The sequence below is a fragment of the Vipera berus genome, assembly GCF_964194415.1.
Source record: "Vipera berus genome assembly, chromosome: 13".
Classification (NCBI taxonomy): domain Eukaryota; kingdom Metazoa; phylum Chordata; class Lepidosauria; order Squamata; family Viperidae; genus Vipera; species Vipera berus.
Window position 1 is genome coordinate 171,926 of NC_138216.1, and position 23,030 is coordinate 194,955.

The 23,030-nt window shown below is 51.2% G+C and overlaps 3 protein-coding genes across 8 annotated transcripts; 1 reads left to right on the forward strand and 2 right to left on the reverse strand.

Moving 5' to 3' along the window:
• Positions 1–239: 239 nt before the first annotated feature.
• Positions 240–1,622, reverse strand: SNRNP25 (small nuclear ribonucleoprotein U11/U12 subunit 25). The gene is made up of 6 exons (XM_081337997.1): positions 1,399–1,622; positions 1,224–1,320; positions 1,032–1,137; positions 879–953; positions 666–728; positions 240–468 (listed from the first exon to the last, which is right to left on the reverse strand). Exons 1-5 carry the CDS (start codon positions 1,504–1,506, stop codon positions 674–676), a joined length of 441 nt encoding a protein of 146 aa, XP_081194123.1. The 5' UTR covers positions 1,507–1,622; the 3' UTR covers positions 240–468; positions 666–673.
• Positions 1,493–2,141, forward strand: POLR3K (RNA polymerase III subunit K). The gene is made up of 3 exons (XM_081337998.1): positions 1,493–1,697; positions 1,773–1,860; positions 1,940–2,141. Exons 1-3 carry the CDS (start codon positions 1,587–1,589, stop codon positions 2,065–2,067), a joined length of 327 nt encoding a protein of 108 aa, XP_081194124.1. The 5' UTR covers positions 1,493–1,586; the 3' UTR covers positions 2,068–2,141.
• On the reverse strand, positions 2,113–22,928 carry GTF3C1 (general transcription factor IIIC subunit 1). Of its 6 annotated transcripts, none has more exons than XM_081337988.1 (37): positions 22,707–22,928; positions 22,299–22,502; positions 21,462–21,635; positions 20,848–20,991; positions 20,346–20,442; positions 19,066–19,189; positions 18,492–18,650; positions 17,254–17,369; positions 16,756–17,116; positions 15,895–16,058; positions 15,402–15,541; positions 15,062–15,215; positions 14,199–14,302; positions 13,677–13,834; positions 13,301–13,552; positions 12,723–12,868; positions 12,381–12,478; positions 11,607–11,703; positions 11,066–11,243; positions 10,771–10,912; positions 10,323–10,458; positions 9,715–9,796; positions 9,103–9,291; positions 8,659–8,816; positions 8,370–8,512; positions 7,990–8,071; positions 7,277–7,389; positions 6,887–6,949; positions 6,495–6,588; positions 5,950–6,122; positions 5,457–5,741; positions 4,963–5,228; positions 4,529–4,803; positions 3,644–4,076; positions 3,286–3,325; positions 2,609–2,798; positions 2,113–2,365 (listed from the first exon to the last, which is right to left on the reverse strand). In XM_081337988.1, exons 1-37 carry the CDS (start codon positions 22,925–22,927, stop codon positions 2,144–2,146), a joined length of 6,177 nt encoding a protein of 2,058 aa, XP_081194114.1. In that variant the 5' UTR covers position 22,928; the 3' UTR covers positions 2,113–2,143. The 6 variants fall into 6 exon arrangements, with proteins under 6 accessions (XP_081194114.1, XP_081194112.1, XP_081194113.1 ...); XM_081337986.1 differs by having other exon boundaries at positions 15,402–15,544; XM_081337987.1 differs by having other exon boundaries at positions 15,895–16,061.
• Positions 22,929–23,030: the final 102 nt, after the last annotated feature.

Below are 23,030 nucleotides of genomic sequence, written 5' to 3' on the forward strand. Positions count from 1 at the left end.
GTGCAGTGGGAGCAGTAACTAGTGAAGATGACATCGTGGTCAATGTGGTCACTAAGAGTTGACAATAACATGATGTCATGAAATCAAGTACTAAGAAAAATGACAATCGCCCATATCGGTTGTAGATTCACATTCTACTGATGCTATATACTACACAACTGAGTGCAGAAATAACCTGTGTGTGTGTAAAACTAGATGGATGGTAATTTAATTACAGAAAAAACTTTCAGCATACTTCATTATAATTTAAGAAATTTTAATGTTACTGGCTGGCTATCCAGCACTTTTTCAAATGTGGATTCTCAAATCACCCCACAGGCAGCTGTACCATATGTGCAGAACTGAGCACCAATTCTGGGGGTTACTCCAAAGCAAAGCAGATCAGAAGCGGCTTCCTCCTAGAGCCTCTTTAAGAGATTCACTCAGAAAGGGCTCAGACAAATTCCCAAAGAGCACCAGGATGGTCGCCTGTTAATAAAGGGAAAACTTACTAGGGGATCCAAGATCAGGCAATGCTAACTTTGAAAAGCTGGAGGTGGGAAATCGCTTCACCAAATCCAGCTGCCAAGGCTCTGGGGCTAAGACAGCTACTACCGTTAACTGCCAGGAGAGGCCAGCAGGGAATAAAGGAAGGGTCGGGTTAGGGTTTGAGAGGCTGGACTTGCCTGGGAGTTCATTGCTGGAGCCTCTTCACAAAACTGACCTCATCCCGGTTGCGAATCCCGTACCTAGAAGCGGCAGAGGCAGGGCAGGCGAGGGGTTACCTAGAGGCGGTGGGTCCTCCGACCGCTCCCCAGAAGGCGAGAAGAGCGCCGCTGGTCACGCAAAGCCCACCGGCGCCTTCCCCGGAGAGCCTCCCACCCCGTGACGCCACTCACTCCCGCAGCTTCTTGCGGTCGTCCGCCAGCTTCTCTCCGCCGAAGGTCAGGCTGTAGGTCCGCCAGACGTGCCTCCTGCGGGGCAGCGGGGCGGCGATGAGCGGGCCTCCTCGGCCAGCCCCCCCGCCACACACACCCCGCCCGCGCACTCACCAGCTGATGTGCCGCGCGCCGCCCTGGCGCTCCTGCCGCAGCTGCACGAACCGCCGCAGCGCCTTCTTGAGCTCCAGCACGCTCGCGCTCTGCACCACCACTACGGCTGCGGGAAGAGGTGCAGCTGGTCGCTCCTGCGGCGGCCGCAAGAGGGCGCGCCGCCCTTTCCCACCCGCCCCGTCCGCAACTTACGCATGGGAGCCTCGGGTGCGTCGACCCTGCGCACGCGCACCGTCATCGCCTGGCCGTACTCGAGCGCCACCTGCGAGCCGATCTCCTCGGGGGTCACCTGCAGGGCAAAGCGCGCATGCGCCGCGTGACACGCAAGCTACGGCGCCCCCCCCCGCCCACTCCCGCGGCCACTCACCTGCGCCGGGAGGTCGCAGAGGAGCGGGTCCCTGACGAGTCGCGCCAGGCCGGCCTGCCAGCGGGCCACCGCCTCCGCGTGCGCCTCCTCCTCCTCCTCCTCCTCCATCGACGTCGTGTCCGGATTCCCGCGCGGCCGGAACCGGAAGTAGCCTCTATCGGGCAGGCGGACGTCCGAGACGCGTCGAGATGCTGCTCTTCTGCCCGGCCTGCGGGAACGTGCTGGTAGCCGAAGAGGGCGCCCGCTGCCACCGCTTCGCTTGCACCACCTGCCCCTACGTGCGGAACGTCACGCGCAAGGTGTGTTCGGGCGGGCGGGGCTCGATCGCGCGCCAAGCCCCCCCACCCGCGCTCACCCTCTCTCCGCGTTGCTAGGTGACGAGCCGGCGCTACCCGAAGCTGAAGGAAGTGGACGACGTGCTGGGCGGGGCCGCCGCCTGGGAGAACGTGGACTCGACCGCAGGTGCGTCGGCGCGGGAGCGGGGCGGGGGCGGCTCCCCCTCTCCCTCCGCTGACTCCTCCCTCTCCTCCCCCCTCCGCAGAGCCCTGCCCCAAGTGCGGCCACCCGCGCGCCTACTTCATGCAGCTGCAGACGCGCTCGGCCGACGAGCCCATGACCACCTTCTACAAGTGCTGCAGCGCCCGGTGCGGCCACCGCTGGCGGGACTGAGCGGCCTGGGAAGGCGCCCGGCGGAGGAAAGGAGCCGGGAGTCGCTTTAATAAAATCGCTTTATTCGCCTCCGAGCTCACGGGGGCGCCCCCGGGCCCCACTTGTTCCAGTTCCGTTCGTAGGGGAAGACCCTGCCCATTTTCAGGGTGCAGTCGATGGCCGGCTCGTAGAAGGCGGCTGCGGCGTCGCTCAGCTTACCGCCGGCGATCGCTTCTTCCCAGGCAGGCTTGGAGAAGAGCGCGGCGGCAGCCGGCCTTTCAAAGTGGAATTTCCTGATGCAGCCCAGAGACTCCAGAGCCTGCGGGGAGGGAGGGAGGGAGGGGAGAAAGGAAATGAGACGTGGAGGTCAGCTTCTGGGGAACACATGTCTTTTTTCTGGCATTCTGGGGGTCAGGGAAAGAGTTGCCCCAGATTGGGAAAGTGGTTTCGGATGGTGCCCGTGTCAGACCCCCAAATCTCCTTGCCCTTCTGGATCTGAACAGTTGCACGTGCCTAAGAATAAACAGCCAGTTACACGACTTGCCTTGCCAAGCACACCTACCTGTAGGATCTCCAGGAGAGCCACTGGCTGCAGGACGCCCAGGTAGTGGTGCTGCAGGGCCGCTTCTGTGATGCCAGGTTTTGTCATAATGTGGCCAAGCACCCCTTCCATGATCCCTTTGCAGACTGGCTTGTTCAGACTGCCATCCACAATGCGCCAAGGCCGCCCCACAAAGCAGATGCTATCCCTGCTGAGAAGAATGAACCAATTCACTGCGGTTGCAAATAGCCTCTCTTCTGGTATCAGGAAATGTTTGTGAAAATGCACCCAGTAATTGCGGTGCAATATTGTCATTTTGCTTTATGTCCTGCCTGTCCTACCTCCAAGTCTCCTCCCATCTTGGCATCAAATTAGAGGCTGCTTTGGCATTTGGAAAGCCCAGAGCCACCCCTGCTTTGCACTCTTACCATATCTGCACAGAACACCTTTCATAAAACCCTGGAAATTAATCCAGGCAAGGCAATTTCATACAGAGCTTCCTCTGCATAAAACTAAGCGAAAAACAGAAGCTCCTGTTGCAGTCCCAATGATAACAGCCCAAGTTGAGAATTCCAGGCCTTAACGTGCATACATACAGATGGCTGGAATCAATGCACCTATTTTCAGGTTATCCTTATTTCCCAATTGCACAACAAACACACGACTGCTACAAAGTGTGCTTTTATCTGCATGCTTACCGTCCCATTTCAGCCTGAAGAGATTGCCCTGCCGCACATCCTAGAGAAGAGCAGGAAAGACCATGAACCACAGGAACACCACCTTATTTCTACTGAATAATTAGTGTGATCATAAAAGTTGCTACTGAACAAGTTTTAGCTGAGTGGCGAGTCTTGTGTTCCATTTCAAGGAGTTTTGAAGGGAACAGCATTGAGACAAGGATCACCAATGAGATGTGCTGATAAGAGGTTTTCTTGTCTTGGTGGGGGGGGGGGGAAAGAGGGCCTGCCTACCGCCCTGCGTGCAAAATTTAAGCCAACTGGCTCTCCAACCCCTCCGAGCAACCCTTGTTTCCATTCAGGAGGGCTTCAGGCTTACCGCTGGAAGTTTCATTATCCTCTTGGAAAGACAAGGAATCCTCATGGGGCTCTTGCCCATCCGGGGCTTTTTTCCTGCAGAAGGGGATGCCCATGCTGCACTTCTGCGTGGCGGCTTCTCCTTGCGCCGCAGGGGTCCTGGCTCCCTCCCAGCATGGGGAGCTTGAGGAGAGAGCCCTTCTTTCTGGAACCCCCTCCTCCTCCTCCCCCTCTCCTCTCGACCTTTTCCTGGCTGGTTCTCCTCTTGCCGCTGCTCCTTCCTCGCGTTCCTGCTCAGCAAGGTCCCTCTTTGTATGCGGCTCTGTGCCTGGAAGGTTATGTCTGATGTCCTTGAGAACCACAGAATGCAACAGCCACGGACTTGCAAACCTCTTTGCCACCAGCCGGGTAGTTTTTCCACCTACTTCCAACACCTGCTCCAAATCCAGAAGATCCTAAATAGAAGGACAGGGGCGTCATGACCCACAAAGATCGTAGGCGAAAAACAGCCAGATATTGTAAGGTGTCTGACCCACAAAAGATCAGGAAATTCATCCTCCCCAATTTGAGCCAAATGTGTTTTAACTGCAGCATTTGTTCATGTCATTAGATTTAAGATGCTGCCAGACTCCAAGGCAAATGCTGGACGGCTCACAATTTTAAACAAGACAGCCAGATAAAATATACAAGGAATCAACATTCATCTGAGGAATACACCATGTATTCAAAACAGGTCTAACAATGGGACCCATTCCCAGCCAACACAATTTAAGAACTGCGCGGGGGAGGAGGGGAGGGGAGGGAGAGAATGAGCATAATTGTCCAGTGCTCTAGAGGACAGCAGTTTGGTTAGGAGACCACAAGGAAGCGCCCACTCTGGGCTTTTTCCTCCCTTGCCCATACCAACCTGAAGATATTGCTGCAGGACCCGAGTGCGCCCAATAACAGCTTCTTCATAATGCTGGAACTGCCTGGCGATATTCACCTGGTCTACCCCAAAGTGTGAAGTGGCCTCTATGGCAGAGAAGATTTCAAGGGCCGCAGCAGCATCTCCAGAGCTGTGACTGTAATGGTCCAGCAACTGAAGTTTTGGATCACCCTCTTCTAGGACCCTGAGACATTTGGTGAAGGAACTGGGGAGGCAAGAGGCTCCAACCGGCATGTTCTCCAAGTCAGATGGGACTGTAGGCACAAAACAGATGTCCTTCAGTGCAGCTACTCACCAGGTCTAGGTCAAAGGCAAGCAGAGGCCACCACAATGATGGCTTCTTCTGAAACAGAACAAAGGAGAAACTATTGTGGGACCGCTTGTCCAAGAACACCTCTACCCAGGAGACTGACCTTCAGCCAAGAGGCCATTTTGGGCAGGTGTTGCTCTCAGCCTCACTTTCACTTGACAGGAATCAACAACAATGTTGTCTGTGGGACTCAAATTCCGGGTGTTGATGATCCCTGGGGCACAATAGCCTCTCATGAGCAGGTAGTTAGTACGTGAAGCCTGTCGGGCCTTCACCTCAATCTGCCGCTTGTTCACTGGGTTTTCCTCCACGTCATCATCATCTTCTTCTTCCTCCTCCTCCTCCTCCTCCAGCCCATCTTTCCCTAGGCTACAAGAGGAGGGAGGAGTGAAATGTCAACAGGATTGAAGTAGAAGGTTGGACTTATGCTTGGTTCAGCCTGCGGAAAATTGCAGCCAGCCTACCCTCCAAGAGAAAGGCAGGGCACAATTAAAGGTTTGAGAAATTCAGTTAGAAAAGCAGAGGAAAAACATTAATTGAAACCAAGTACCCAAATTTGGCTGGAGAAAATGTCCTGGAGGCACTGTGGCTTCCTACCTCTTGATGACTTCGTTCTCCACCATGGTGCTGTCAACCACAACAATCTGCTCTGGGATTGCAACATCTACAGAAACCAGGCCGAGAGAGAAGAGGGCCAACAGAGCAGAGCAGTAGCCTCCAGGCCCATCTAAAGGAAACGTTACCATTTCAGCCCCAAGGAGATTGTCTTGATCCTTAAAGGAAAAGCTGGAAATGGCATCCTGTTTTCCGGCTTCTTTGAGTTTTAAGAAAAACTGGTAAGATTCGCTGCAAAGGGTGCTGGGAAACCGCCAGGCGAACACTCTGGGAGGTACAGGGAGAGAAGAGATGGACAACTGTCTCATCAGACAGGACTTACCTCAGAAACAGGAGAAGGGGGGCTACCCGATTTCTGGAAAGCAGGGGCTCTTAGCCAGAGCCACTGGGTAAGACCGCTTCCCAGTTGCCTGGTTACACATCCTTCATGTTTGGCCCTGCCAACTCAGGATGGAAGGAGAGGCAAGGCACTAACCTGTAGTAGCTCTGAGAGAGCTGGTAAGACATGGGTACGAAGGGCAGTGCCCGACTTTTCTTGGGGCCCAGGCTGTCATTACCCCGGCGACGGTTCACCAAACTCCTCTTCCGACAATCCAAGAAAGCTTTCACTAGGATGTCATCCTGATAGTCGCGGTAGAGGCGGAAGGTCTGCCGAAGGAAAGGCTCCTTTCAGTGCCTTTGGCGGCTCCCCCATTCCCATCTATGGATGGAGGAGGGGTGCCCCCCTCCCGTGCTTTACAACTACTTTGTAGATCTAGCTGTGGACAGGAGGGGGTGCCTGGCCAACACCCTAACCCGACTCTGCACACTCAGGGCCTCTCCTAGATCCGGTGTCACAGACGTAGACTGCGGGAGGCAAAGGGAAGTCCAGAACCAAGTGCACTTACGGGGTGGGACAGAACAACAACATTTGCAGAATTTTCAAATGCCTTTTCTGCTGCAGAGCAAATCGGGTTTCTATCTCCCACACCACTTTTTAGTATGCTTTAGACCCCTAAAGTGCAGCCTGCTTCTTCTCACCTGGAAGGACTGGAAGGACTTCATCTGGTGGTTGGAGAGGGCCAGGGTGCTTTGGATCAGGTTCTGCAGCACCAGAAAGTGTATATCAGCCACGCTAGGAGGAAGAGGAGGGAAATCACAGCTTTAGCTCAAGCCTGGCTCTGGCGCTTCAGTTCGAGCATCCTCATGGCGCAGAATGCAAAGCCAGGGCAGGCTCAGCAGGGGCCCCATTAAGCTCTCCGAAGGGAAGAGCCTTAGACCGCCCTCTCGGCTTGCCCACCCACCAGCCCAAGCAGGCCCGTGGTGTCCGACTGCAACTCTCCAGCAGGGAGACCAACAGGAAGCCCCTCTTAGGGGAGCAGGGTGTTGGCTCTGCAAGCAGAGAGTCCCAAGAGCAAAACCCGAAGCCTCACCTGCAGAGTTCGTCTTCTTTTATGCCACAGCTGGTTCCATTTCCAATAGCCAGAACCCGGAACCTGGAGAAAGGCCAGAAGGAAGCCAGTTCTCCTCAGGCTGGATGCTCACGGGGGCCTGGCCTCTTTCCTGAGGAATTCTGTGCCCCGTTCCTGAGCTGGGAAGCAACTTTATAGCGGCAGAGGAGCTCTCCCTCTGCAGCCGGACTGAAAACGACCCCTGCCCGCAAGCCACAGCTGCCCAATTGCACAGCACATTCTCCCCAGCCATCTAATCAAAAGGCAGCCTGGGAAAGAGGAACCAGCCGGGGACTGAGAAACAAAGGCATTTGCCCCCCTGGTAACACAGAGCCCTAAAAACGAGCAGGCTTGGCAAAGGCTGCCACCCACCTGAGGAAAAGCTCCTGCAAGGTGTCCGGAACGGCTGGCCTGGGAATCCCCACCGTGGAGCTGAACTTCTCCTTCAGTCTCTCTACAAAGTCCTTGAACTCTTCAGAACAAACCTTTTCACAAGAACACCAGAAATCCTATCTTAGGAACATGCAGTTTTGGGAAATAACAAACTTGAAATATTCTTCTCCTCAGTTTTCAAACAGATGAGAGAATCAGCTGTTGGACTGGATTGGTTAGGAATTCCAGGCGGGAGAAAGCTAACGTGCCAAAGGATTTTAAATGAGCCAAGCAGGTCAGGCAAGCAGTTTGTTGCTCCCCACTCCCCCACAATCCTGCCTCAAGAGCACCAACACCCTGGGAGCAGTTCTAGCCGGACTGAAACGGGGGCAGAGCTTGAGAACGTTTGAGAACTCAGCATCTTGGCTGCAGCTGCCCACCTCCTTTGGCAGGAACACGCTGAGTCTGAGGCTACACGGCTTTGGCCTGAACAAGTCTGGGAGTTGCCCACTGGTTGCTGGGAGGAAGGGAATTAGCAGGCCCCATGGCTCTCCCCCCTCCCACTCCTGGCCTTCTTTCTCATGAATGGCTGTCCTTTTCTTTTGCTGGAGGTGGGACAGCAACACAGGCTTCTGCTTGGGTCTTGGTGCTGAAGCCCACTGGCCTTTCTGGGGAAAGAATCCAGGAGAATGAACTCCAGCAACATTTCTCACCTTGGGATCCTGGTAATCGCTCTTCCTGTTCATGAAGTCCTCAATCAGGGCTCTGTCTTGGTAGACTTCAGCAAGGCACACTCTGCAAAAGATAACAAGTCCAACCTGAGGAGCAACTTTCCTCTGGACTGCTCGGTCCTCCCCATATGCAGACCCAGGGGTCTTTCCCACAATCTGGACAGACAGGCAGCAGCGCTGGGCTCCATCCTGGGGCAGCCCACCTTCTCCCCCAAGGGAGCCAAGATGTTTGCTGGAGATCAGAGCCCTGGAGAGCAAAGCCCTGATGAAGCTAAAAGCAGCTGAGGGGAGGTCAGAATTAACCCCCCGCTCCGCAAACGCATAACATTTCAAGTCAAAGCTGTTTCGAGTGAAGCGCTCACTTGTAGTTGAGGTAGGTCTGGGGGTTTTTGACAATGTAGCGGGCCCGCCGCCCAACAGATGTAGAAGTCTTGTCTAGGGATTCCTCAAAGCTGCCATGCATGATGTCTCGGACCACCTGCCAGGGGACAAACGGCCCCTTCACCTGCAGGAATGAAAAGAGCAGCTGGGCAGGTGCAGCTCGGCTTCAGAGTCTCGCCTCCACTCCCGCCCAGGGCCTGGCAGTGGTGATGCTGCAAGAGGATGGGCCTCCGCTCACTGCTCTTCGGCCCGGCTGATGCCAGCCACTACCTTGGCATTCAGAATGTTGCTTGCAATGCGGCAGAGCATCAGCAGACTGTCCTCCCGCATGGTCCATGTCACACGCAGGCGGGTCATTCTCTGCAGAGCCCTTCGGTCCACCTCATCGTGGTAGCGTGGCTTTTGGTTCTTCGCCTCAGGATTTTCATCTGAGCAGAGGGAGAGAAAGCAAACAAAGTTTAATTCACAAGCAGGGCACCGATCCGTGCCACTATAGAGCTTCTGCCTGAGATTATTTTTAACTACATGCTGCCCAGGGCTGTAGTAAGTGGGCATTCTCTCAATTCTGAGCAATGAATAATTAAATCCAAAGAATTCTAAAAGGGCAAACTGAGCGGAAAGGCTAACCACGACAAGAACTTGCCAGGAAGGTCTCTGGCGGTGGGGAAGCCTGGTTTGGGCGGAAGTTCCAAGAGCCTCCTGCTTTTGTATTACCTCTCTTTCTCTTCTTCTTCTTCGTCTTCTTCGCTGTGTCCTTCTTCAGCCGCTTCCTCTTCTGGCTCTTCCCCCCCCTCACTCTCTGGCTTCTGTTCAGGTTTGCCTCTTTCTCAATTGCCAGGTCTTCTTTCTGTAGAGCAGGCTCTGAAGTTAACAGACTCTCTTTCCAGAGGGCACTGTGGGCACCTGAGGGTGACAAGAAACACTGGAGAAGAACGCAGAGGATGAAAACCCACAGCATCGTGGCTGCCTTCTCCTTAGCCGATTTGCTGAGGAACTCAATCCCTGCAATTGCTTTCTACCCTCTGCTATCAATGTTTTAGGAATAGACTAACATAGCACTCAACAGGCTGATATTCAACCTGAAGGGAAGCAAGACGCAACCCATACACAAATCAAAAACAGCAGAGAATTTGGTCACTGAAATACGAGCTGATCAAACCCTTTCCTATTCAGCAATCATAGAAGCCATATATCCCCTTGTAGTGTAAAAACCATCCCGAGGTCGGCTTCTGCTGCTCTATTCTGTGGCTGAGGCATCCTAGGAAATCCTTCCTAAACCATCCTTGTAGTTATTGCATTCACAACCCCCCCCTTCTGTCCCCTCACCTCCTGGGCCAAATGGCAGGGAGCGCTTGGGCAGGAAGGACTGCAGCCTGACCAGGTGCCCAGCTTCAGAAACTGCATTTTCCTGGTGGTAAAGAAGGGGGGGGGGAGTTAGTGGGAGAAGAACAGAGCAAAGGCTGTTGAAGAACAGATTTGGGATGGTGGACAGAAAAACTACTACTTTAACAAGGAGAGTTTCCCCTCCTCCTTATGTTTCTTTACCTTCTCCCTTCCCCCAGGGGGAACCACTGGGACAGGATCCCTCCCGCTGCCCACCCTCATCCACAGCTGATGGCAGGGACACTGCTAAGAAGTCTAGCAGGACCAGGAGGGTGCACTGCCCCCAAGTTACTTCAAAGTACTGAATTTGAAGGGGGGGTTGTTCTGTTTGGTTCCCAGCCTCCTTCACGATGGATAGGGATCCAGATAGTCTGCCGCCTTCTTGTACCAGTCAGAATTGGGACAGTTAAAAAGACATTTCCAAGAATAAGGCAGAAATCCAAATATTTATCAGAAAAAGGGGCACTGCCATTCCCAAGTCTTCTTCTGAATAATAACCATATAGTAAAAGTGGGGAAGAGAAAAATGACAGTTTTGGAGACAAGCCTCACCTTCTTAGTCTTATTAATGATGTAGCTTGTCCAGATCCAGTTGCGTTTCAAGTGGCTGTAAAAACTGGAGTCTAAACCGCCTGCCCCAAGCCCGTCCCCCGGCACAGAGCCCTCATCCTCCACCTCTCTGCGTCCCCTGGGAGGGAAAGGAAATGGCTGGGTGAGCAACTCTTCTCCCAAGTCTCAAGGGCATCCGCCCTCCATCCGGAGGAGCTGGAGGAATCTGGGGTCCTTTTCTTGCCCCCTCCCAGGAACCAAGCCACGTTTCTACCAGGACCCCCCCCCCCACTGTTAGCAGAACAGAAAGTGTAAGCCGTCATCCTGGGGGAAGGGAAAGAAGCGTCTCTGGCCCCTCTGAGAGAGACGGCATAGAGCTTGCTTCCTCAACCCATCTCCAAGCAAAGGAAGACTGAGTCCTGCCCGCAACCACACAGCAGGGGAGACATACGTTGTGTACACCAGCATGGCACACTTGCGCTCCAGGTTGTGTTTGTGGGCTGCTGATTCTTGTTCCAGGGCTACCTCTGAGAGTGTGTCAGCCTCCCCGGCTGGAGCTCCATTTCTTTTTGTGCGGGGCTGGCGAATAATCCCTGAAGGAACCAACAGATGCCATCAGCAGAGGTACAAACCAATCCACTGGCAGTGGGGGACAGGGAAGAGCCAGATGACAGGGATGGAGAAGAATTGGACAGCCAGCCACCAACATTTGAAACAGGGTTGGGGACCAGCTGCCAGCATCATACCGAGGGGTGTGTTGAGGCAGACACACTGCAGGTCAAACCAGAAGTTCTCCACATCCTGGAGAGTGCTCAGGGTATAATGGCGCTTGTCAAATGGGCGGCTGCTTTGAGCCAGGTTGTAATGGGGTTCACAGATGGTGGTATCCACAATCACTGCTTTTTTCTTCAAGTACACAAACACCTGCATGAGGTTGGAAATGCTCAGACCAAAGCCCCTTCCGGCCAGATTTCTAGATTCAGGCAACAGAAAAGGGGCAGAGCAGTGATCCTGGCATCCAGATTTATTCTAAAACAAGCAAAGGCACCTGGTCACTCAGTAGCTATTAAAATGTATTTCTTGGAAAGCCCCACTTTCATTTAAAGTTTGAGCATCGTATTATGAGGGTTTGCTCATCTTGTATGTGATGATTAATAGAACAGGACACCATTGTTTTTGTAGGAAACGCTTTCCCTGAAGAATGTTGTTTCTCTTGCCTTAATTATAAATAATTCAGCATAGCATTCAATTTCAGAAAAACAATACAGAAATAATAACACACATTACCTGATCTTTTTCTTGAAATTTCTCTGTGGGGCCAAACTGCAGTAATCCCATATAACATAACCGCTGTAGGCTTTCCATTACTGAAAAGATGTACCTGCTGTAGTGATAAACTGCAGTTGAAAATTATTCGACTGCTTCTCAATTTAAGAAATCAGCAAAATATCTCTATTGTTAAATCAAAGGCAGCTCTAAAAGGTAAACATGCTGTACAGTCATCAAAGTGCGGGGTCTAAGTTCAAATCCAAATAAAGAGTTGAACATACAATATATAAGACCTAATACGTGGCAGCCACCTTTGCTCAATGAATTTCCACAAGAACCAAACTGACTGCAGCGCAGAAACCCTCCAGCCGCAGAGTCCTTCCTTGAGGCTGCAGGCGTTAGGAAAAGACCCAGCACTCTGGAGAGGGCTCTAACGCTAGGAAAGGTGGAAGGAAAAAGAAGGTTCCAGTGGCGATGGGGGGCATTATTGGAAGTCTGAAGGACCAGATTAGGGGAAGAGATTTTCATGTAGAAAATTTGTGGTCACTCAGACCACAACATTGACTTGATGGCACATAATCAAGCTACCAATTAATCAATGAGGCTAGTCAAAGGATAGGTAATGGTCATGTAATATTCCATCCTCTGACTACCAAAATCATCCCATCGAAGGACATTTTTGTACCTAGTGTCATTTTAGGGCAAGTCCTAACAGTGAGCTACTCTGGCCCAAATTCTATATCCAACTAGAATCAAACACTGCCAGGAGAGCCCCAATTAATCAGAACCCACCGCTTGTAAAGGAGCTGCTGTCGAACCGATCTGGGAAGGTTTCTGATGAGTGTATGTTTCCTCACAGAGTCCATCATATAATCTTCCAGGTTATCTACCTATATTAATTTCATATAGCAGAATGCAAGATTGGCGACCGAGCCTTATCCACCTCGTCCTGCAGCTGAGAGCTAAGCACAAAGGTTCCTCAAGGAACTTCAGCCTATGACGCGTGACCTGGCAAGGACTTTGAAGGCCCACTAGTCCCCCCCCCCCCCGCCTTCCCAGGAAAGGCCTAGGTTTCAAGTGCATTCGCTCCTGAAGAAGCGGCTCTGTTACAGTTCTTAATTTGAAGCCTCTCACCTTATAGCTGACTTGCACTATCTGGACAAAGATGGACAAAGGCAGACAGAGAAGAAGGTCACTAACAAGTGCCCAGCCGTATCCAAACTCTCGGTGGATGGGCAGAGGAGGGATGTGACGCTTCCAGGAGGCCTCATCTACATACACTGCAAGGGAAATGGAAAGTGGTGCAGGGCTCCGGCCATTTTACCTACGGGATGTTCAGGATACGTTTGATTTTCAGCCAACCCCAGAAATGGAGGGTCACCATTTTCATCTTGCCTTTATTTTAACAGCTTGCTGCAGACAGACAGGCACACTGGGAGCTGTGCTGACCATGACAGCAGCTCAAAAAGACCTGGTTGCCTGAATTGGGGTTGGGGACAGAAGAACTGACTCCAGAGGGAATGAGAGAGGACAAGTTATAGAGATCACCGCGCCCCCTGTGCAGAAAGCTGCCCGTTACTGAGATGGGCAGGCCACAATTGATATAGCTTTGTGAGAGAAGGCTGCCTTGGCTAAACTATGAATAGGTTGGGAGGCATTTCCTGAGGGTTGTGCAAAATCCTTGGAACGTTGCTTTTGAGCTGGATCCTTACCTTTCTGTTCTCCCAGCTCCAGATCTCCTTGGGCAGGAACCTCTGGGCTTCGCAGAGACTCCTTGTCACCTGCTGCGTCAAGGGGAGGGCAGGAGGAGGCACAGCCTGTGTCCTCTCCCAGCGTGTGACAGCCAGGTTTCCTCTTCCCCAAGCTGACAGGGTTTCCATAGATCAGGTACCAGACAAAGATGTGGGTCATCTTTAAGCGCGGCATTTTGGGTAGGAAGCCCAAGGAGCGTCCAAGGCCCGGCACTGAAAAGAAACAGATGCTGTTTCCCCTTCAGAAATCCAGAGTCGAACACCTGCTATGTTTCAAACTGCAGCCCCCAAGCTCCTCCCACTAAGCCATGGCAGAGCAGAAAAGGTCTCCTGTTACCTGTAACGGGACGGTAGTTGAATTTGGCAATGCACACCTTCTCACCAACTATCTCGCTTTGGCAAGAAAAAGAGCAATCTTTCCTTTCCTCCACAGTGGTCCCAGCTCCAGGCTCCTGCCCTTTCGGATCTGGAGACATCGGTGTCTGAACTTTGATCCTGAAAATTAGGGAGAACAAGAGGAGCAAAATCATGGCCTCAAAAATCTGTTGCCTGGACAGAAATTCCACTACCGTCAGTGATCGGCGAGGTTGGGAGAGCTCTTGCAAGTCCATCCCCATCTATTCACAAGGGGCAGTTGGCAAGCAGCTGTCGAAGGGAGTACCCTCAAAATCTCTGCAAGCAAAGTCGTCCCAGCCTGTTCGCAGGGAAAGGAGCCCCATCGGGGGGGAGGAGGAGGAGACAATGATCATCCTTCTGAGCCCACAGCGTCTCTGAACACCTTCCCTTCTCTTGGGCCTCAGAAGGGTCGCACCTCTACATGTGGTTCTTCCCCCCCACCCCCAGATCCTTGGGAACGTGCCTGTTCACAGAACTTGAATTGGAGATCCGGAAACGCACTTGCTCAATGGCGCTTTTTACCAGGGGGTCACCGGGAGTCACAGATGGATCCACCACAAATTCAACCTGTCAAGAAAAGGATCCACATTTATTCATTTACTTGTGTCTACCTTTATTATTTTTACAAAACTCAAAGAAGCAAACTCATCAACATAACCTCCTCCTCCTATTTTCCCAGTGAGAACAACCTTGTGAAGTGGTTTGGGCTGAGGGACTGACCCAAAGTCATTCAGCAGTCTTACATGGCTAACGCGGGACTAGAACTCATGGTCTCCCATCTTCTAGCCTGGTACGTTAACTAGACCAAACTGGCTCCTCGTGAAAGAGGAGCTGCCCCAAAGGCAGAAGCAGTGGAGTTCCCTGGTCTTTTCATTCTCCAGTTGGGAGAGAGCCCTCAAGATGGGGGGAAACCTCAAATTTGCCCCGCAGCTCCAGCTTCTGCAAGCTAAACAAGAGGGGCTCAAAGCGGCACAGAGGCAGGGCCCCCCGAGGCAAGTGTGCAAATGCTCCCTGAGAGGAGAGGCAGCCTCCTAAAAGGCACGTCGGCTGCTCCCTCATTCCAAAGTCCAACTGTTTCTTTATTTGAAAAGAAAAAAAAATCCCTTTAAAAAAATCTGAAGCACTTTGACAAGAAAACTTCTGGAACAACTGGCAGGGGCTGTGTTTGCTGAGCCCTGCACACGCGGCCTCCTTCCCTGGAATTTAGCCTTTTGGCAAGACTGTCGCTTCCGAGACTCCTCCATAAGGGTAAAACTAACCCCGTGAGGGGAAAAGAGCAGGTTCTCCCCATGCTCTGCCTACCCGGGAAGCTCCTCTCCCAGCTACCTTGCGGCTGATGCCATCCTGGATAACAGTCGTGCGGAAGAGGCGCAGAAGGCCTTCCTGGGAGAGCTTCTGGACTAAGCGAACAATGGATTTCTTGCAGCACCTGGTGGCGACCCCTTCTTGTTTTTCCTGATCCATGATCATTTTCTGAAGCCTGAAAGAAGGAACCAACTGAGGATTCCTTTCTGGCAGAAGGAGAGGAGGAATCACCACAATAGCAGCTCTTCTCCTCAAGGTAGCTTATGAGGACCTGAAGGGAAAAGGGTGGCACATTTGCCGAGCATTTCTGCCACCTGGCCCTGCTCGCTACCTGGCAGGCAGGTCTGCCACTCCAACTTACACAAACAAACTCTCGATCAAGCGCAGATTTTGGACTGCCTCGATGATGAGGTTCCTACGTTTCAGCAGGCGGTAGGTCTCATGGGATCGCTCCATTGGGGGTGCCTGTGTGCTCTTCTCTCTCTTTTTTTCATCACAACTCTTCTAGGGCAGAGTCAGAAAACTGTATGTAAGAAAGTCTGGTAAAAAGCCGATGAGTTCAGTGGCGTCCCATCTTCAAGAGGAGAACGCCGGAGTGGGGTCCCCTGTGAAAGCTTCCCTGGAAAATAGCCGCAGCATAAAAGAGAGCAAGGACAGCCAACCTGGCCCTGGACCAGACAAGAGTCCTCCTCAGCCTCGAGTGGGTCAAGGTCTGCTCGGCTCAACTTGTCTGTGCCTAGGGAAGCTCCTTCTAGGGCTCGTCTCCACTGTCTAAACACGGGCTAAAGGGAGACAGTTGTCCCATCCCCCTGCCTGGCTTTGCCATCACCAGCTTGCAAGCCTTTGGTTCTTACTTTGAGGGTTTCAGGCAGGACTTCTTCAACCACGGCTGCATCCCCAGAGACAGCTTTGAAACGGGCGCAGTTGGAGCGGCTGGCTTCTGACCTGAGCCAGTCCAGAGCAGAATCCCTGCCTTCCAAGTATTCCAGAGGGAGCAAAGATGACCTCTTCTTTTTAGCTGCTTTGGGAAGAAGGACACCCCGAGTGAGTGGCTTGGGCAGTTTCCACAGGGGAAGGGGCCCCTCTAACCACCCTCTTTGCTGAGCAAGGAATTGAATCCAAAGAAAAGAAGTATTGGATAAGCAATCTGCCATTAAACCTGGTTGATAACTTTTTATTTTAATATAGTCAGTCGGTCTGGGGTAGTGGAGAAGGCATTGACCTAAACCTCAGAAGGGAGTGATTTTAAGCTTCCCTTTCACTGGAAAGGTGGCTAGGTGATTTTCAGCCAGTCATTCTCTCTCAGCCCATCCCACCACACAGGGTTATTGGGTGTGTGTGTGTGGGGGGGAGAAACGGGGTATGTTTACGATCTTGTATTGACCATAATAGAAGAAAGTGCTCTGAGCAACTCCAAATTTTTGGAAAGTGCTCTTGAGACTTCTCTCATCCGAGTTAATATCCCGTTTCAGTGTCTGGAAATTTCCCCAGTGCCCCAAACTCAGTTTTCAATCAATGTAGAGGAAGGTTTGGACTGGTTGTGTTAAGAAGAGCAAAAACAGGGGTTCCTGGCACAAGCTGATACCATAAAGACAAGACGTGACCAGGGATACCCCAAGGGAAGATTTGGGTTTTCCTAGGGAGAATGAACGAGTTTTGACCTTCAACACTTTTGGTGCCCTCAGCCTGGGCAACATGCAAAGCCCATTCAGTACCTTTCTTTCTTGCTGACTGGCAAAGCCCACCTCCTCCTCCAAAATCAAGCCTGGGCTGGGTCTGTGCATTGCCCTTCTTCTGCCTTGCCCCGTCTTTCTCTTCCTCTTCCTTCTCCAGTTCCAGGAGCACCACCTGCCCTTCCTCCTCCTCCTCCTCTTCCTCTTCCTCCTCCTCCTCCTCTGCCAGTGAGAGCCCTTCTCCAGGCAAAGTGTCACCAGGTGCAAAAGCTATGCTGGCCTGAGCCAGCTTCTCACTCCGAGCCTTCTCCCGTTCAAACTGCTGGCTCAGATCGCTCTGCTCTGCATACGTCCCTGCAATGTATTTGGTTGTCCGTTGCCTACCCTCGTCCTCCATGAACCCCTGAACAAAAAGAAGCACAGCTGTCACCTCTGCCTTGTCCTCAAAGCTCTCCAAATGTCCTTAGGAAACAGGGCAAAGCCGGCGGACGATCCTTCCCCCAGTTTTTACTGACCACAAATCGGCCTCCGGAACATTACCTTGATCACTTTGTATCTCTCCAACAAGCGACACAGCATCCGGGCTTCCAGCTTTCCCACATTCATCGCAGCTCGAAGTTCTGCCTGAGAAATACCTTTAGTCCCCCAGCTTTCAACTGTGAGGTAGAGAAAGTAAGAATGAGTGAATGTGAAGGAGGACACCGAGCACCAAGTCCCAGCATCAGCAAGAGTCTGAAGCAGCTTCAACTCAGCCCACCTGGAGAAAAAGGAAGCAACGCTCCAGACCTCAGCCGTGCCAGACTCGCCCTTAGCTACCGGCCCAACTCTTCCTACCAGGGGGTTACCAAAGGCAGGCTTAATTTTGGTCACGGCCAGGAATATCCTTCTGGAGCATCAGCTCTGGTTCTGCTGAAGGGGGGCTGCCAGGCTCTTAAAACTTCAGGGGTGGTACAGAGGAAAGTTTGCTGCTTGAAGAAACCCAGAGGGGTGGGCTGATAATCCTGCTCAGAACAGTCTCTGCGAGTCAGGAGATTTGGGCAGACGTGTGGCAAAATCTCCATCCCATCTGGGGTCTGGGATTAAACATTTCAGCTAGGAAGAAGGGTCCATGGCTAATTCAGAGGGTAACAACCCTGCAGGTTAACAAGGCCGGAGGTAGTAAGTGCCAAACTCACATTGCAAGTTTGATCCGCACAGTCACGAGCCTTACCGCATAAGCAGAAAACTTCATATATTATTTGTGTTATGCTACTGTGAAGTTACATTGTATATTGCCAAGAACTGGCTGGCATACAAACCCAATAAATAAGCAAATAAGTAAGAATATCTTTGATATTCTTTGAAAATTCAAATCCAAAACAATTTAAATTGTACTGAAAAATTAAGCAAGGCTAGACTTCATTGCTTTGGCAGATTTAGCACTGAGTTGTATGTCAGACCCCAAAACCCCTCGCCTATTATCTTTTGTCTTCTATTCTTTTGGGGCCTGCCATTCTGTTGGGGGGAGGGGGTGCATGGGGGATTATGTTGGTAACTTTCGCTATTGCTTGCTTTAATTATATCATTCAGGAGGGCTTTTCTTCAGATCTCGCCTTACACTCCCTGCTGTCACTAGCCCCTAATAAAAGTTCCTTTTGAGACAATGCCTGTTTCAAGAGTCCTGCTTTCTTGGGTGATTAGTTGAAGTGGGTCCTGACAGAGTCCCTCTGCCACAATGACCTGCAGCCAAGGTGGCATCAGCTGAAGGGCACAAAAAAAGCAGCCCAGACAATACCCACTCAGCTCATATGCTTGTGCCAGCATGTCCTTTTCATACACAATGTCCACAGGCTGCACAGTTTTGGCAATCATTTCTTCTTCATCATCATCATGGAAGTCAGCCACTTTCTTCTGATATTCCTTTACTAGCTTTAAACAACGAACCATAACTTGTGTTCCTGAGAATGAACAAACACAAAAGGATTAAGGAATGGCTGAAGACAGTCTGCATAATCTCCCCTAATCCTGGCATCGAAGACACAGTATTGAAGCCCAATTTAATACTTGCTGGATGACACTGCCAAAGAAATCCAGTCCTCTCCCACCCCCAGCATCACGGCAGTCTAAGACTCTGCTTCAGCACCACTCGCTTGTTCCTGATTTCAGCATCTCCCAAAGGCACAGGTGAGCCAGCTCCAATGCCAAAGAGGCAACTGAGCGCAGGGAGACTCTGGTCTGTGTATTTCCTTCAACCCTGTGACTGCCTTAAAGTTTGGGTATGTCCACCCAGGCAGATCTGAATCCTCAGGAACATCACAGGTCCCCGCTCCACCTTTTTCCTGGGCTGCCCCAAGTGACTTTTCCCTGGCTTACCCTTCTTTGTCTTGAAAGGCCTCCCATCAGAGCACACGTCCTGCAGCGGAACAGAGACCATCTTGCCCAAGTTGGCATTCAGCATGTACTGGTAGAGGCGCTTAAAGGTTTTTTCACAGAGTCCCTGCGCAGCAGAACGAGGAGGAAGAGGGCACTGAACTCTTCAGTTAATGTGTATACTTCCCAATCAGCCAAGCTTTCCCACTTGCCCAGTATCAGTTAATTAAGATACACTCAAAGTATAATTTTCCCACATTCATGCATTTTTGAACAAAGTAAATGAAAAGTTAATACTAGTTTTGCATTCTATCTCTCTCTCTCTCTCTCTCTCTCTCTCACACACACACACACACACACACACACACACACAGAGACCATTCCAATGGAAATAACTTTAATTTACCAGCAGCTATTCGAAAACACCTCTCCAAGTATTTTATTACAATCCTGCATTAATAACAATTTAATGTAATGAAAAGCAAGGCAGAATATTCTCTGTGGGGTTCCCCAGACAAAGATACTGTCTGCTTTGAGAAGGTCCTGCTGTTGGTGCCAACAAAAATATGGAATCGGCCTCCAGGGGTCTGGAAATACTCTCAACCAACTGATGAGCTCTGATTCATCCATACATGTAAGGAGCCAATAAAGAAATGAGGGAATACCTGGGACAACCCTCCTCCCACCTCCACCAGTGCCTATTCAGAGCTTCATAAAAGTTCGCGTGAAAAACAGCCACCTTGGTTATTCAGGAAGAGAGCAGCAAGCTTGCCAGTTGCTCCAATAGACTAAAAGATATACTGGGTTGTAAAACGAACCCAGTTGCCAGGATATAACCTTATATTTTACTCTTTCATTAACTTGTATTAAAGATGGGAATCTTGCTTTCAGTTGAGTTAGCTACCAAGAGCCTAGCAACAGCAAGGATTCAACAACTGTTTAGACCTGGAGATATGGGGCTTGGAGTACTTTTGTGCCTCTAACTTCCAAGGTTTGGCAACAGGATAGGAGGCTTTTGGAAAAAAGTGGAAAGAGGACAAGCAGACATGCGGAATTTTGGGCAGGGAGCCTATACGGAAATAAAATAAGGGTGCTGTTGGAGATCCTATAGCTGAACTTCCACCTTTCGGCTAAAGAAAATCCCCAGGATTTGTGTGGTCTCCAAGGTAGACCTCTTTAATGCTTCTGAGCCTCTAAAGAACAGGCGCCAGGTCTGAAGATTCTGCCCACTGAAGGGGCAGATCACATGCACAGTCTTTGATTTCAAAAGCCCTCAATCTTACCAGTTCCTCCTTTATATTGCCCAGCGTTTCCATCTGACCTGGCCGGCTGCTCAGCATGCCAGAGAGCTTCTCCATAAGAATATCATATTTGCTCCTCCTAAAACCCAAGAGGCAGCAATGAGCAAACGCTAGATTGCCAATGTCTTGTCTCATACGGAAACACACCTTGCAAAAACCGACTGCTGCCAAGACACATGGCCCTCTGCTAATTTCCTCAAGGGGTTTCTGAGACCCCAAGAAGCACATTTCTGTAATGAAACAGGCATTCTCTTTCTTGAAGTATTTCCCTTAGTCAATCAGTTACCAGAGGCAGAGATTCATCCCCTATCTCCAAAATGCAGAAGAAAGGAAACTCAGATCAAAAAAGCAAATCAAAAGTGGTAAAACCTTATATGAAGATTAGAGACAGTCTGGGAGTAGTGAAATTTGGGGCTTTCAGACATGCTCAACAGCCCGAGAGGAGCACAAATGAAAGCCCAGAGTGAACTTGCCAAGCGCATACCTGTCAATATGAAAGCGGCTGAGCAGCAGAAGGATGGAATGCTGTTGGATCCCTGAGGGCAACCTAATCACATGGGACTGCATAGAGATCAGCCCATTTTGGATCAGGACTTTTCGATGATAGTGAAGCTTTCCAGCATCTACCCTATAAAAGAGTAGTCTTCATCGTGTTTGGAACATGGCACAACAGCTAATTCCTCCTCAACCCTCCTTAATAACAAAAACTGGAAGAAGGCAAACAAGAACCTACATTTCTGCACCAACTAAGTTTCCTAAATGAGCCTAAATCTTAAGATAATTGCTAAGCCAACAAAGGGGATAGTCCCTTGCCTCAAAGGTTTAACACCTACAATGAAACTGAAGCTTAGCTCAGAGCAAGGGAATTCATTATTATAGCCTTATTTTATGCTTCCCTATGAAGGGAAGCATCCTCCAGGCTAACAGAGAAATTGCAGCCATAATTAACATACAAAATAATAGCAAACCAAGTTAAGATAGTATTTAATCCCTGAGATAAGTAGCTCTCCACATCTCTGGGAATATCTGTGCATAGAACCCTCCTTCCTGGCATTATAACATCAGTTAGTCCAGAATAAGCCAATGCTTACAACTTACTTAAAAGCCACACTGAGGTCTTTTTGGAGCTCTCCTTGCCAGCGAGCTCGTCCTAATCGCTCCAAAATGCAGTAGGAGAAGTCAGGAAGCTTTAAGTCTGGATCCCCTTCCCAACCTATTAGTGCCCTGTGGCGCAATACCTGGGAGGCAACAATGACCAGCCTCTCTCCCCAACTGCAAAGTAAGAAGAAGAGAGTCACTTCCAGAATCTCTAAAAGAAAAACAGCACTTTCTGTGCTCTAGCAATATTATCACCAACCTCCTGAACTGTAGGTAGACCATTTCAAGCTGAATCACACAATGCAATGACAATTCCTCCCACAGCCCACCAATTAATGAGCAACTGTTATTTTTCTTCTGGTGATCACACCTCTAAATCACACCCCATGGGTATCTGAAGAAGCACCTATCTTCAGTTGTCTATGCCTAATTCAATCCAGATGAGCGAGCAGACTTCAGGTTCCATAAATTAAAATATAATTTGGTGGCACCCAGAGTCTTGCCTATTCCAGTCCTTTGCAATAAGCTCCCTCCAGAGATACACGTGGGGTCCTTGGTGCTCTGTGAGCTTGGTTCTTTTCTTACAGACGTTTCATTACCCAAACTAGGTAACATCATTAGTGCTAGCAGGGAGAGCGGTTTGCTCTTGTTTTGTATTCTAGTGGGTTGCCCTTTCAGTGTTGGTGGGAATGGTCTTAGTGATTCTTTAGTTGGACTGTTTACTGTTAGCTTGTTTGGTGTTTCTCGATTGGGGTATGGTTTATTTCTAAAGAGGATAAACGAATAAATTGTACGTGGGTATCAAAAATACGACCACACCAATCAAACCTTACTCACTTCTCATAAGCCTCCACATATGTGCAACAGGGCTGCATGTCCTTTGTCCTGATCCGATCAGTAACGTCCAGCCTCTCTTTCAAATACTGGCAGGAGCCCTGGAGGCCCTCATCCAAAATCATATGCACCGGGTAAATGTCGCTTGAGGGAACGGGATCCCGCTTGGTCTCCAGTATTCCCGTCTCAAGATCGATTTCCTCATATCTGGGAACGAATAAAACCTTTTCGGCGAAACTGCTTGCGACCCGCAATTCCCCCCAGTCCGTTGGGAAGGTAAACTCGGAACGTTCAGCACCACGACCCCGCCCCCGGCTGAGCCCCGGGCCCGCCGCCCGCCTCCGGGCACTGCGGCGTCCACAATCCTCCCCCACGCTCCGCCGGGGCCCCGGCGCCCAGGCCAGGCCTCACCGGTCGAAGAGGCGCAGCTGCGGGCGAGGCTGCGGCAGCAAATAGAAGCGGAGCTCGGCCTGTGCAGCCAGCGTGGCCCATAGCAGCTGCCGGGCGCCCGGCTCCAGAGGCAGCGGGAAGGGCGGGACGCGGCCGGCCAGCCGGTCCCAGAGCGCGCCGGGGGTGACGCCGTCCAGCCCCTCCAGGGCCACCTCGTCCAGCGCAGCCCACAGCGCCTCCATGGCTGCCGGACGCGCGATGGGCGGCGCGCAGGAAGTGACGCCTCAGCGCGCGCGAGCCCCCGAGCCGCCGCGGTAACCAGGGCAACGGCCCAACAGGCGGCGG

Bases quoted from the DNA above. Each gene is read 5' to 3' on its own strand.
- SNRNP25 (XM_081337997.1), bottom strand. From the start codon at position 1,506: ATGGAGGAGGAGGAGGAGGAGGAGGCGCACGCGGAGGCGGTGGCCCGC. The intron at 1,138-1,223 runs GTAAGTTGCGGA...CTCTTCCCGCAG, and splicing joins CGCACCCGAGGCTCCCATGC to CCGTAGTGGTGGTGCAGAGC. The intron at 729-878 runs GTGAGTGGCGTC...TGCCGCTTCTAG, and splicing joins GACCGCAAGAAGCTGCGGGA to GTACGGGATTCGCAACCGGG.
- POLR3K (XM_081337998.1), top strand. From the start codon at position 1,587: ATGCTGCTCTTCTGCCCGGCCTGCGGGAACGTGCTGGTAGCCGAAGAG. The intron at 1,698-1,772 runs GTGTGTTCGGGC...CCGCGTTGCTAG, and splicing joins TGCGGAACGTCACGCGCAAG to GTGACGAGCCGGCGCTACCC. The intron at 1,861-1,939 runs GTGCGTCGGCGC...CCCCCTCCGCAG, and splicing joins GAACGTGGACTCGACCGCAG to AGCCCTGCCCCAAGTGCGGC.
- GTF3C1 (XM_081337984.1), bottom strand. From the start codon at position 22,927: ATGGAGGCGCTGTGGGCTGCGCTGGACGAGGTGGCCCTGGAGGGGCTG. The intron at 15,216-15,401 runs GTAAGTTGGAGT...TCCTTCTTTCAG, and splicing joins TTGATCGAGAGTTTGTTTGT to GCTTCAGAAAATGATCATGG. The intron at 2,799-3,285 runs GTAAGCATGCAG...CATTCTTCTCAG, and splicing joins CTTCAGGCTGAAATGGGACG to CAGGGATAGCATCTGCTTTG.